The sequence below is a fragment of the Rhinoderma darwinii genome, chromosome 7 (assembly GCF_050947455.1).
Source record: "Rhinoderma darwinii isolate aRhiDar2 chromosome 7, aRhiDar2.hap1, whole genome shotgun sequence".
Taxonomy (NCBI): Eukaryota; Metazoa; Chordata; class Amphibia; order Anura; family Rhinodermatidae; genus Rhinoderma; species Rhinoderma darwinii.
In genome coordinates, this window is record NC_134693.1 from 13736050 (window position 1) to 13749859 (window position 13810).

The following is a 13810-nucleotide window of genomic DNA, read 5'->3' on the forward strand; positions in this document are numbered from 1 at the left end:
CAAACTTGAACATTAAAAATTAATGAGTGGCTGACGAAGCAGATCATATAATCTAGTTGGCTTGTGAATTTTACAGATTTCCACAAAGACTGATCAAGTTTTAAAATGAGAGATAAAACAAAATCTACAATTCGTATAAAGTTATAGCGGAAATAAAAACGGAAATGTAATAACTACATATCACCACTAGATGGCAACAACATACAATAAATAGTAAAATGAGCACAAAGAATTGATGCTAAAATAAGAATAAAAGTCAACGGTTATTGTGCGTGCGTGCGTGCGTGCGTGCGACTGTTCATTGACCCAGGTGTATAACAAGGGTTTTGGTTATTTTTTTTAAATAAAAGGGGAAATCAATGCTTTATTTGTATGGGATGGAAGCTGATGGACTGGATGTACAGCCAATCAGCATAAATCTCCCTGGGTCTTTTTGGCCATCTAGTGGTAAATCTTTTATGAAGCGGGGGAGTCACAAATTTTGTCTCCTCTGCACCTCTTTCACCAGTCGTTCACATAGGAAGACCAATCCCAAAGGGTTGTTGGAGATTAAAAAACAATGCTACTCTGGTCCATAGGAGATGACTAGTATTGCAATATTTAAGAGAACGGCTGCAATACCAGACACAGCCCATGCACAAGGATGGCGCCATTTCCAGTCAAAAGCAAACACTTTTTCTTACTTAAAACTCCAGATCAGATACATAGCGTGGAAAGTAAAGTATTTTAATTGATTCAAAACAAAAAACACCAAAAGATACAAAAAGAACATTGTTTTATTGCTTATGAACACGAGGCAGTATACGCTTTTAAAATCGTGAGTATTGTTCCCAGTGAATTGCTCAGTCATAAAAAAAAACAAAACAAAAAACCAGAGCAAATGCAATACCGGGGTCTGATGGACACATTCAGCAGCAACAAAAATAGTAGTATATCCACCAGTATAAGTGAGACCTCTTCACCAACTTCATATATATATTTATAAAAAAAAGGCTACATTACAATAAACGTTCTGCCACTCCTCTAACCGAGAAATCCAGCTATAAATAGGAGAAATGTAAGGGAGGCTATCGTATGCAACATTGTAATAGTGGGATATCGAAGCTAAAATGTCTACATTGATCCCACCCCAACGACACAAGGGGGTCATTCCTGGGCTTCTTTGCCAGCCAGTCGGTATAATTCTGTTGGTCCGTCTGCGTGCGTGATTGTCGTGGTCAACTGAAGCTCCTCCCCGCTGCTCATACCGGTTACACCTATGGAAAAAACAATAGCACTGAGCGATTATTAAAAACCATCACTGGGTTACACATGAAGGGCATGACGAAAAAAAAAACATAACACAAGACCGCCACCTATGCCTAATTTGGAAACTACACTTATGGAAAAAAAATAAATTATGTTTGGAGGCATTCTGCTTCCGATTTTTCGGCCTGAAAATAAGTAGTGTGAACATACCCTTAGAATTAGAAATCTCCTACGGTTGTGAATACAGCCCCTATACAGACCTATGTGTCTCCATGGCTACAGACTAGAATCAAATCCTGTGTAGTCAGATCTTGTAGTCAGGGTATGTGCACATGTAGTGTTTTCAGCCGTTTTTCGGGCCGTAAACGTTCCGAAAAAACGGAAGCAGAACGCCTCCAAACATCTGGCCATTTATTTAAAATGGGAAAAACAGTGTTCTGTTCAGACGTGCAGTTTTTTCGCGGCCGTTTTTCAAAACGACCGCGAAAAAAAAATACGTGTCACTTCAGCAGCCGTTTTTGGAGCAGATTTTCCATAGACTCTAGAAAAACATTCCAAAAACGTCTGAAAATCAGGAGCTGTTTTCCCTTGAAAACAGCTCCTTTTTTTCAGACGTTTTTTGTTTGGTGTGTGCACATAGCCTTACTCTGTTCACTTTTGTTTTCTAACTTAACATGAAGAGGGAACCCAATAGGAATCATGGACAGGGGTTCCCTTTCATGAGACAACCTCTTTAATAGAATTAATCAGCCCCAACAGGGTGGGCAATTACCAACCCGAACAGGCTGCCATAGTCAACACAAGCCAGCCACCTGATTGAAGCGGTTTTCCAGGAGCATCAGTTTGTAAACGTGCAGATACATAGGTCTGCATAGGAGCTGTTTACACAAAACGGAAGGACACTCGCAAAGCTGCTTAATTTTTTTATAAATTTTAAACTAGTTGCACATGAAGCTTTTTATTGGTGGGTATTAAGACCTCATGTGACGTTGCACAGGGAACGAGCTCACTTACTATTGGTTTGCTCATCTCCATAGTTCTTGTGCGATGGCGCATACAGGAACATGAGGGCGAAGACGTACAGGTTCCACATCCCATAAATACCAGTGAAGAAAGCACTATTCAGTTCAATGTTGTATTCGCCCCATTTCCAGTTTCCCTCAGACACCTGAGGAAAAAAAAACAAAACCACATTACTCAAGTCCAGCAGCCACTTGTAACAGGTGGAGCGGACAGAGCGGAGCATGGAGTGATAGTCCCAGCTACACCTCCCCCATCCTATGCTGCAGCAGTACATGTGAACGTGGATGAATTGGGCTCCACGCACACAACAGTGTTTACATTTATCCATAAATACGGATCCGTAGTCATCCGCAACTTATCCGCATATACGAAACGGTATCCGCAAATACGGTCCATAGTGCATCCGTGTATACGGACCCGCAAACCTGGCGTCAGCCTAGCCACGCTTTCATAATTATGGACGGCTATGGGTACACATCCGTAATTACAAAAGTGCCCATAGACTTCTATGGGGAGTCCGTGCCGTAATTACGGACAAGAATAATAGAACATGTTCTATATTTTACGGATCATTTCTACTGTAAAAATACAGAAAGGCGTCCGTAGCCCAAAGAAATGAATGGGTCTGTAATTCCGGATGAAAAATATGGTCGTGTGCATGGGGCCTAAGGCAAACACTAAAGGGACACTCCAGCCTGGATTTTCAGTGGTGTCGAGGGAACCCCCACCTGTAAAAGTCTCAGCTATGTGGTCTCCGCCAATTGGGAGATCCATGGTTGTCTCCTAGCTGGCCACTCTTGTAAGCTCAGGTGGCAGTCACTGGTCATTACCCACCGTGGGTGAAACTTATTCCAGCATGAGCAGCAGTTTATGCCTTATACAGGTTCCCGGGTGGGTAATGACGACTGCGGCCCAGGATCGGAACACGTACGCAAGAGAACACCCATGGATCACTGATTGGTGGAGACCACGTAGGGGAGATTTTGGGAGTGGATTTTCAGCTTTTGCACCCAGGCAGCTAAAATAAGACTTTTTTGTAACAGATGATGAAATCATGGAGTGCCTTCCCCTCCGGGCGTTTGCCCCTAGATCTTACCCGCGACATGATCCCTACCCTAGAGAGTCCTGTCATACACCGGAGCCAAGTCCAGCTCTGTCCTCACGCTTTGCTGCCTAAGATCAGAAGCACTATAGGGGCTTTGTAGCCATACACAGCCTGCAGGTCCTAAAACAGCCGTAGCATGGACCTTCGCTGAAACACCAACACCGCAATGTTTTTTCGGAATGTTCACCATTGAGAAACATTTAAGTGGTTAGCGATGTGCCTTCTGGACTCCTTGGTATATCGCATGTGTATGTGAACAGAGCCTTCGATTCGAACAATGCTGCTTTTTTCTACACATGGGCATTTTTTCAGGTCTAGAAGAACACCCCGGAGAAATGCGATCAAAAACTCGTCTCACCTGTGTGGTAATGAAGAACACGATGGTCAGCGCGGCACAGGCCAGGGTGATGATCATCAGAAACTTAAACCTAAAAATCAGTCCCTGTAAATAGGAAACACAGAAAACATCAATGAGACCTCAAAAAAAAAAAACATCTGCCAGCCATATAGGGATTTATTTGATGGGCCAAACCAACCTATGGGTAACAATTGGGGTGCGTGGGGGACCAGTTCTATCTATTGGAAGAGTGGGGTGGTTTGTACAACATGAAATCGATCCTTCACCACGGAGTTCGCGGCACCTTGTAGGGTCCTGGTGGGCAGATGTCTCATGACCCATCAGTGGTGGTCACCAATAGCATCTTCCCACGTGTGGCCGGGCCATTGTTTCATACATGGAGGCGCATGGCATTTTTGGTCACTTGTGATGTGTATTTTTGTAGCGGGGCCTAAGAGCTGTATGCGCAATTCACAGGAGGAGTATTTTTTTTTACCGTACCTTGTGGTTCTATCAGATTTCAAATCCTCAAAAACATAGTATATAGTTAGTTTTAACTTCTGACCAGCACGTGTTCGCTTTGGGTGTGTAGAAGAAGGGGACGTCTGTATCACCCCCAACCACAGACTGTATGTCCTCCTTGAGTCTTCTGAATGCACATCCCATTTCTCCTGAGACATAAGGGTTTCGCATATTTGGCCCCTCAGTTGACCCTCCGGGCGGCTGGTGTCACTCACCTCATAATGCAGCCTGCGGGCCTTGCTCATTGCCGGTAAACTGGACTGTTTCCCGCTGATGTTCCTGAAGACTTGATACACCATAAAACAGAGGAACAAGAAGTAGAGACAGGCGCAGATCCCAGCCACTATAATGAAAGCCATCTGAGAACGTTCATTAAGGGAAAGGTTTCGTGAATGACTAGTCACGACTCATCGCAACTTTCAAGACCTGCCTTAAAGCTACGCACATTGTAAGCCTGGAGTTTGAGGACAACCCTTGAGTTGCAGCAAGCGTCTTTAATTTTCTTTACAACTGCTTCCAGATGGATTATCCATTCTCTATTTAGTCTGCCTATTCCAAAGACCCCCCCGGCACAAACAGCAATTTCCCTTATTCTGGGATTGCTCCTTTAAGGCCATGGCTCCGCATCTGGCGCCACAAGGGGGAGGCTGTAATTTCTGCCAAATTTCCAACACTGTTGGACGTTCCTACATAAAGTCGTGCGTTCCCGTAGGCAACACTGCATACAATATACTGGACGATATCGCAATGCAAATTAGCGGCCACGATAATCGCACGTGTTAAAACGCCATTGAGCTCTGGCCGTAGAAACTGAAGTGTTACATTAACCCCTATCCGCCCCACTATTACGTCGTGGGGGTGATGTTTGGAACGGGCTCTTCCGCTGAGCGTTACAGCTGTAGCCGGGACTAACGGCCAGGAACTGTGATCACGCTGTTCCTGGCAGTTTAACCCCTTAGATGCTGCGATCAATCATGATCACCGCAACCAAGACGTTAAAAAAAAAAGAGGGGGCGCCCACCTCTGACAGTTCATTGCACCACCACCCCCCGCAATGCTATCGGGGGGGGGGGGGGGGTGGTGGTCATGGCAGCCCAGGGGCCTAATGAAGGAGCCTGTAAAAATTACAGTATACTGCAATACACCAGTATTGCAGTGTACTGTACCAGCAATCCAACGATCGCTGGTTCAAGCCCCCAAGGGGGACTAATATGTGTAAAAAAAAAAAAAAGGTTTCATAAAGTTTTACATTTTAAAAAATTACGTAAAAAAAAAAAAAACATTTTCCCCCTCTAAAGTAAAAAATAAACAAAATTGCTATTGCCGTGTCCGTAAAAGTGTGAACTATTACAATATACCATTATTTAACTCGCGCAGTGAACACCATAAAAAATACTTCACTTCATATCCCACAAAAAATGAAATTAAAAAAAAAGCGTTCAATAAAGTCTCATGTAACCCAAAATGGTACCAATAGCAACTACAGCTCGCCCCGCAAAAAATAAGCCCTCACATCGCTCAAACGCTGGAAAAATAAAAAGTTATGGCTCTCAGAATGGGGCGACAACACAAACTTTATTTTTAACAATTCGCTTCTTCCTTGTAAAAGTATAAAAACATTTTAATAAATAAATACATAAAACTAAACTTATATATAAAAATAAATTTGGTATTGCCGTAGTCGTATTTAGTGGTAGAATAAAGTTAACATGCCATTTTTCCTATTTTGCCCCCACAAAGCCGTAAAAAGTTATGGCTTTTGGAAAACTGGGAGGGAAAAAAAAAATGTAAATCCGGAAAATGGCTGTGATGGGAAGGGGTTAATAGAGCAGGTCCACAGCAGGGAATTCATCATTTCCCTTCATCACAACTAATCGATCAGCATTAAGGTTCGGTTAACGCTCGGGCGTTGAAAACACGTTCTTGGGCCGGCATTAAAATCTGCAACAAAATTCGCATGAATTACGAGTCACTGAAATCCGTGGCAATCACCCGAAACAGATAAATCCGCAGCACGTCTAGAATCCGCTACAGATTACACTAAAACCTCATTCGCATAGTACGGTGAAATTCCAGTGCAGATACTGCGACAAATACACCAGGTGTGAACCCGACCGAATAACGTACACCAGCCCGGATTTTGATCACACGACCGCACGCTGACGGGCTGACAGTGGATCGTGGCTTAATCAGTAAACCTACTCTTTAGGCTTGCTTCTTATTAGGACTGGCTTATGAAACGTAGCCCTTTTGGCTTTCCATTCCTCACCATTTTCAATATATTTGTTTGCTGTCAGTGAATGAGTAACTTGTTTACATTCATAGGCTGCAAATCTGTACATACCCAGTCCTGCTCTCAGCTGAGAAGTTGTATCCTGTCTAGGAACTAAATACATCAGAAGCAGCTACACAGATCTGGTAGTTTGCTACAATGTATCAGTCTGAAGTCCAGGATGTTTAGCTCAGACTGCAAACAATTGTACTCACTTCTCAGCTGAGAGCAGGAGCCCCCTAAACTTTCACATGGCATGTATACTACGGCTGCCCTTTAATATGGAGGAGCCGTCCTCGGCCCCCTAAATTAACAGGGTCTGATTGTGTCTGGATCCATGGCACCCCCCCCCCCCCTACCCATAGCCAATCACGAGCCTCCTCTTCTCTGTGCTCTTCAATACCCTGATTCTCAAGAACTTGCCATGAAATCCGTGTTCCTGCATGCGAGAGGATCAGGAATAAATTATTAATCACATTTATCACACTTGTATGACTGGAGCTGGAGACTTGTCACTTCTCCGCGGCTCCAGGGAACATCTAGAATGCCCACGAGCCTCTGGTAAAGCTTCGGATGCACTGGTTTTCTTAACTCTGAAATCCCCGATTTATAAAATTCTCCTATTTTTTTTATTTTTTTTAAAGCAAAGACAATACACGTGGTCTCCGGGTAACGGATGGACGGCCATTGTCAGCACTCGACAACACGGATAAAATGCCAGTCCAGTGGGTTAAGGGGCCAAGGTGATCTAGGTAAACTTGCTCTACGCTGGTCATGCTCAAGGTTTGGTAGACATGATCTCCATGCGACCCATTTGCCCAAGGACCCTCATAGAGAAGGTCGGTTGTTTTTTTTTGGGTGATTATTTCATACAGTGCACAATACAATACAATGCACTACAAGACTTTGCGGAGATCCTGGGGGAGGGGGGGATCAAACTACTGATAGACAGCCCCCCCAAAACTGATCCTGGCACTGCCGGAATTTGCAGGAGAATTGCATTTTTACATGGTGCCCATTTAATTGAACATACAACCATGTCAAAAGAATTCACGTCATTCCTACACAGTAGCGGCCGCTCATTGAATGGTGGTTCGGGCAAATGGACTGGGGCTGTATATGGAGTGAAACCAAGTGATAGCCAATATTGGGGTCTTCTGGAATAGAAAAGTTTAAAAGAGGATACAGCGAGCTCTGCGCCGACATCTGTGGTCCAAATGCTGTAAAATGGGTTCTTTAGCTGCACTCCTCTGTGGGAAATAAAGCGACAAGTCACGAGAAGCAAAAGTGAAAACAGACGTCCAAACCATACAAAAAAAACAAAAACGCTTATGCAGAGCTGGTCTATAGACGACACCACAGTCCCTAGGAACGGTCATGAACATTAAAGCCTCTATAATGGGTATCCCCCCTCCCCTTTGTGGCGTATGTCGTATAGCCGTCCGTCTTGCTCCCCTTGACAGTTCTCAATAAAGTTCTTTGAACCTAAATGACAATAAAGAATCAAATTGAATGGTCGATTTTTAGTAAAATTTTCTTCAATGGTTCCAAGATTGCGAGGTTTTTCTTTTAAGGTGCGCCACCTAGCCACTAACGTGTGTCAGATGCGTGGGAACGTGGTTGTCAGACCTCAACCTGTCGTGAGGTGAAGAAGTTTCAAGCTAAAACACTGTCTGAAGAGAAGTGGTCACTTGCCCCCAATGGTTGGGACGACTGGTCCCTTATCATATAGAGGCCGGTGCCTCATGACCGGGAAGGTACACAAGATGAAGCGTTACCTTTCACACATATCAAATACGAAGAGACAGCAGGAGCCAAAAGCAATGGGAACAACTTGCTTCCAGTAGACTGATATGCGGTTCCTTTCAGACTGGTCCTAAGACAAAATCACAGCGATGGTGAAGACAAAGCGTCTCATACGCCCAACCAAGGAAGAGGAAGGTCCCCATCAATCCTACCATCATGTGCTCCCCGCAGAAGATGATCCAGAACGACAGCAGCATCACGTAGAAGAGGCCCTGGCGGATATCTCCGAACAACAGCATCCAAGTCCAGTTAAATCCAATGGAGAACCATTCAACAGGGATGTTAATGAAGGTCATGGAGATACCCAATGCAAAGATAATTCTATGGAAAGGAATACAAGTTAGTGTCTTCAGCCATTTTGGAAGTGGTCTTGTCACCCAGTCACAGAAGCAACATACATGTATATACAGTATTGTAGGTCTTCAAATTTGCAACGCCAATAATCATCCCCTTGTGCATTCTGCGCCTACTTGGACTAGCACATAGAGGGAGGGTTGTACTCCAACATGGAGGTAGGGGTGTCCACATGACAGCCCACATGCACCCAGGAAGTCAGCAGCAATGCAAACGCCTCTTCTTAGGGATTATACGTCCAATAGAAAGAACATTTTACGAAGAATTTGCCAAATATAATGCTCGGTTTTTACTATTTTTTAGAATTGCGCAACCCAGCAAATACCTGGACATACCCTTTAAATGATTTTCCAAAAAGAAAGTTTATACAAGAAAGACAAATTCGTGAACTCAAGGTCCTTACTTTTCCAGCAGGACTGGGGACCGAGTCATCATGGTAATTCTCCTCCAGTACCAGATCATAATAATCAATATGCTCGGGGTCAGGAACGTCTTCATAGCAAACCACACCTTTGTAAAGCCTCCGTTCTGGAAGATGGTCTGAATAAGGGACAAGAAGTCACATGTAAAGTCTCTCCCTCCAGTTTAACCCTTTCAGGGCCGGCTTATTTGGGGGGTTTTTTTTAGGACAAAGCATCTTTTTTCGTTTTTTCAATGTCGGATTCCGAGAGATATAACTTTTTATTTTGGTCGATGTGACTGTAGGAGGGCTTGGGTTTTTTTGCGGAACGATTCATATTTTAAATAGAAGCCGTTTTGGGATACATATAGATTATAGATTAACTTTTATTGCCTTAATTTTTTATGGTTTATGCATTAAAGGAATATTCCCTGCCAATCAAAAATAAGTAGGTAATATAATAATAACTATTATAAGTAGGTCCCAGAATGGATTGAAATAAAAAGTGGATACAAATCTGTCCTGATGTGCACACAGGTGATTGGCTTGTTACAAAACACAACCCTGATAACTGTAACAAACACTGCACCTGTGTATCCATCACCTGACCAGGACATACCCCTATAATACAGATGTGATCATTCATGTACAGCAAACTTCCTATTGTAATCTAGGAGCGCTATAAAAACCTCCTAATAAGAACGGATCCACACGTGAGCGCACATCACATGACCACAGACGTGGTAGACAAAATGTATCCGTGTCAATTAATAAAGGTGGCTCAGAGGTGGCAGTTGCATACAGCGACTTATTCCTTGGGCCCACCCCTCCCCCAGACCCACAATACTATATAGGGGCCTGTTCACATCAGCATGCGGATTCCGTTCAACCGTCCTGTCAGAGGAACCGAAGAACGGAAACTATTGGTACCGTTTGAATTACCATTGATTTCAATGGGAACGCTTCCGTTTAAGTAGGTTTCCAATTCAGTTTTTTTCACAGAAACATTAGCGCAGTCGACAGCACTAGAGTTTCCGTGAAAAAAAACCAAAAACACAAACACTTTCTGAACCAAAACATTAGGGCTTGTCCACACGCAGCGGAATTGCTGTGTATTTTCCATCCGGAACGTCGGGCGGAAAAAACGCCGCGGAATACAGTAGCAGCAAAGTGGATGAGATAGAACAAATCTCATCCACACGCTGCGTACAAATTCAGGGCAAAGATTCACATGCGGTGCGTATTTTTCTGACCGCAGGATGTCAATTCCTGCTGCGGAAAGTGGACTGCATTGCTGCATTTTTCAGAGGAGACGTCACCATCCCCCAACATTGTGAAAAATGCAGCAAAATACGCACCATTTTCTGCAGTAAAAACCGCAGGAAATGGTGCGTTTTTTTCCGCAGCGGAATTTTTTCTAGTTTCTGCGTAATTGCTGCAGCTGTTCCGTTATGTGTGGACAAACCCTTAACATTGAAATCAACGGCAATGCAAAGGGAAGCAATAGTTTCTGTTCATCGGACAGGTTTGCGTGGCTTTTGGCCAGGTTCCTCCCAAACCTCAAAAAACACACTCCGGCTTCCAGTAAATATGGACCGAATGTGTATTGTGGATGAAGAATTTAGATAGGGAGTCCCAGGAACAAGGACTGATGTGAGGGACGGCAATCTACTGAATATGTTGGCGCTATACAAGCAGTAGTACATGCGGAGGTCGACTACATGCCATGGAATTATTCTACACGAAGCAAACTCTAACCTATAGTGCGAGGTCATCACATATGGCAGAATGACAAGACGTCACCTGTTCGGTAGTGGGACCAGATAAAGCTTTTGGAGCAAGGTCGAAAATAACTTCCACTTTATTCCTCTGGCTCCAGTTACGCTGCTCTATTCTACCTTAATATTGCACTTCTGGCCTTAAGGCCCTTTTATATGGGCCAACCATCGTTCCCAATCATTGCAAACGCTCGTTCATCGGCTGATTCTATCGTTTATGCAGCCGAAAATATTATAATCACCCGCAGTACATCTGTGTAAACAGGGAGAGGCGCTGCCGACATGATGGAAATGTATGGGGACGAGCGATCTTAGTAACGAGCGCTCGTCTCCATCCATAGCTCATTGTCAAAGGAGCAAACGAGCGCCAGTCAACGAGCTCTCACTTCGGGCCGTGTAAGAGGACCCTTAGAATTATTTGCATTTGTGTCTAAACACAATAGAACAGCGCCCCCTATGGGCAACTGATCACAGCCTAGACACAACAGCGCCCTCTATGAGCAATTTGTCGTCACATATTTTGCATGCGTTGTTTGCATTTGCCGTGGAACAACAGGATATCACTTAAAGAGTCTCTGTCACCACATTATAAGTGTCCTGTCTCCTACATAAGGAGATCGGCGATATAATGTAGGTGACCGCAGTGCTCTTTATTTTAAAAAAAACTATCTGTTTTCACCACTTTATTAGCGATTTTAGATGTATGCTAATGAGATTCTCAATGGACAACTGGGCGTATTTTACTATTGACCAAGTGGGCGTTCTCCAGAGGAGTGTATGATGCTGACCAATCAGTGACCAATCAGCGTCATGCACTCCTCTCCATTCATTTAGGCAGCGCATAGGGATCCTGCTAGATCCTTATGTGCTGTCTTATACTAACACATTAACGATACTGAAGTGTTTAGACAGTGAATAGACATTCCACGGGATGTCTATTCACAATCCATGGACTTCGTTAATGTTTCTGTGGTAGATACAGCAGAGCAAGCGTAATCTCGTTGTAACCTGTCATTTACAGTGTAATCTCGCGGGATTACGCACCCTCTGCTGTAACTACCACAGAAACAGTAACGAAGTGCAGGGATTGTGAATAGACATCCCGTGGAATGTCTATTCACTGTCTAAACACTTCAGTATCGTTAACGTGTTAGTATAAGACAGCACATAAGGATCTAACAGGATCCCCATGCGCTGCCTAAATGAATGGAGAGAAGTGCATGACGCTGATTGGTCAACGTCATACACTCCTCTGGAGAACGCCCACTTGGTCAATAGTAAAATACGCCCAGTTGTCCATTGAGAATCTCATTAGCATAAATCTAAAATCGCTCATAAAGTGGTAAAAATTGATCGGTTTTCTAAATAAAAAGCATTACTGTCACCTACATTACAGCGCCGATCTCCTTATGTAGGGTTAGAGGGCACTTATAATGTGGTGACAGAGCCTCTAAGTATAAAAGGGTCTCGATCTTGAAGAAAATGAATCACGTGTTAAGAAATAGCTTCTAAGTCTGGTCATTTTTCAGTGTAATTTTCCTTTAAAAGCGCAGATGAGAAATTATTTGGAATATTTCTGAATTTCTCACCACTAAATGCAGGTCATTTATCTCTCCAATGCCCACATTTATTTTCTTTTTATCGTTAACTGGAAGTCTGATGTTCACCAGGTAATATTTATGCGCCACGCTGCCCAGCTCCATGAGGGGAAGGACGTCGCACTCGTAAGAACGGCCTTGGTTGTCGGCAGTCTGTAAGAGAAGAAGAACTGAAGTTATAGAAGAGGAAGACCATTCCAGAATACAGTGCTCTTCAACTTGTGAGTCCCCAACTGTCGCAAAACTACTACTCCCAACATGCCCTCACATCCTTTGTCAGTTCGGTCATGCTGGGAGTTGCAGTTTTGCATCTGCTAGAGACCATTTCCTTAAAGAGACACTAAACCTAAAGTCTCTCATCTCCCCTTGCTCTTGAGTTAATTCAATCTTCAATCTATTGCTCCCAGTTATCAGCCATTTCAGGCTGGGGAAAGCCTCACTGGAAATAGGTATAAAATGTCCAGCATCCTAAGGGTATGTGCACACACACTAATTACGTCCGTAATTGACGGACGTATTTCGGCCGCAAGTCCCGGACCGAACACAGTGCAAGGAGCCGGGCTCCTAGCATCATAGTTATGTACGACGCTAGGAGTCCCTGCCTCGCTGCAGGACAACTGTCCCGTACCGAAAACATGATTATACTACGGGACAGTTGTCCTGCAGCGAGGCAGGGACTCCTAGCGTCGTACATAACTATGATGCTAGGAGCCCGGCTCCTTGCACTGTGTTCGGTCCGGGACTTGCGGCCGAAATACGTCCGTCAATTACGGACGTAATTAGTGTGTGTGCACATACCCTAAGTGTCTCCATGGTAACAGACTACAAACAAAACCTGTGTGTAGTCTGATCCTGCAGTCTCGTTAGTCCCTCTTCTTGACAACCTACAGACCAGTGCCAGGTGTAGAAATCTTTTTTTATAGAACACAACCTATTTCTTGGGTTTAACAGTTGTTTTTTTTTTTAATACATTAAGAATAAAAATCGTCCAGTACAACCACAAGAGACCCCAACAATATCACCTTAGTAGGTAGGAACGTGCACTGAAGTTTTCTCTGCTCTACAGAACGTGCCAGCTCAGTCCACGGATCGTTTAACTCGTCACGATACGCCATGGCCACCTCAAGAGTCACCATTGCATTATCCTCTAAAAGTCAAGACACATTGGTTGGGTAGAGAAAAAAAAAAATCCACATATTTGTCAGCCCAGAATGCTGTACTTATCAAGATCTCTGCTTGTCGTCAGAGAATGGAAACATTCTTGGAGACTGAAACCCAAACAGATCAGACACTTCTCGAAGCAGAGACTGTTACAGTGGTTTCCAGTCTATATAATCCTCTGTGAACTAAACGCATCAGAAGCACAA

The 13810-nt window shown here is 43.8% G+C and overlaps 1 protein-coding gene across 1 annotated transcript in view; it reads right to left on the bottom strand.

Annotated features, from left to right (window-relative positions):
• Positions 1-758: 758 nt before the first annotated feature.
• WLS (Wnt ligand secretion mediator) overlaps positions 759-13810 on the bottom strand; it is a 30667-nt gene continuing 17615 nt past the window's right edge. The window contains exons 3-12 of the mRNA XM_075832814.1: positions 13466-13590; positions 12435-12596; positions 9071-9207; positions 8466-8634; positions 8286-8383; positions 7694-7757; positions 4451-4594; positions 3735-3818; positions 2263-2416; positions 759-1256 (exon numbers count right to left, since the gene is read on the bottom strand). Coding sequence (XP_075688929.1) covers positions 1147-1256; positions 2263-2416; positions 3735-3818; positions 4451-4594; positions 7694-7757; positions 8286-8383; positions 8466-8634; positions 9071-9207; positions 12435-12596; positions 13466-13590 — 1247 coding nt within the window. The 3' untranslated portion in view covers positions 759-1146. The remainder of the gene's footprint in view (positions 1257-2262; positions 2417-3734; positions 3819-4450; positions 4595-7693; positions 7758-8285; positions 8384-8465; positions 8635-9070; positions 9208-12434; positions 12597-13465; positions 13591-13810) is intronic.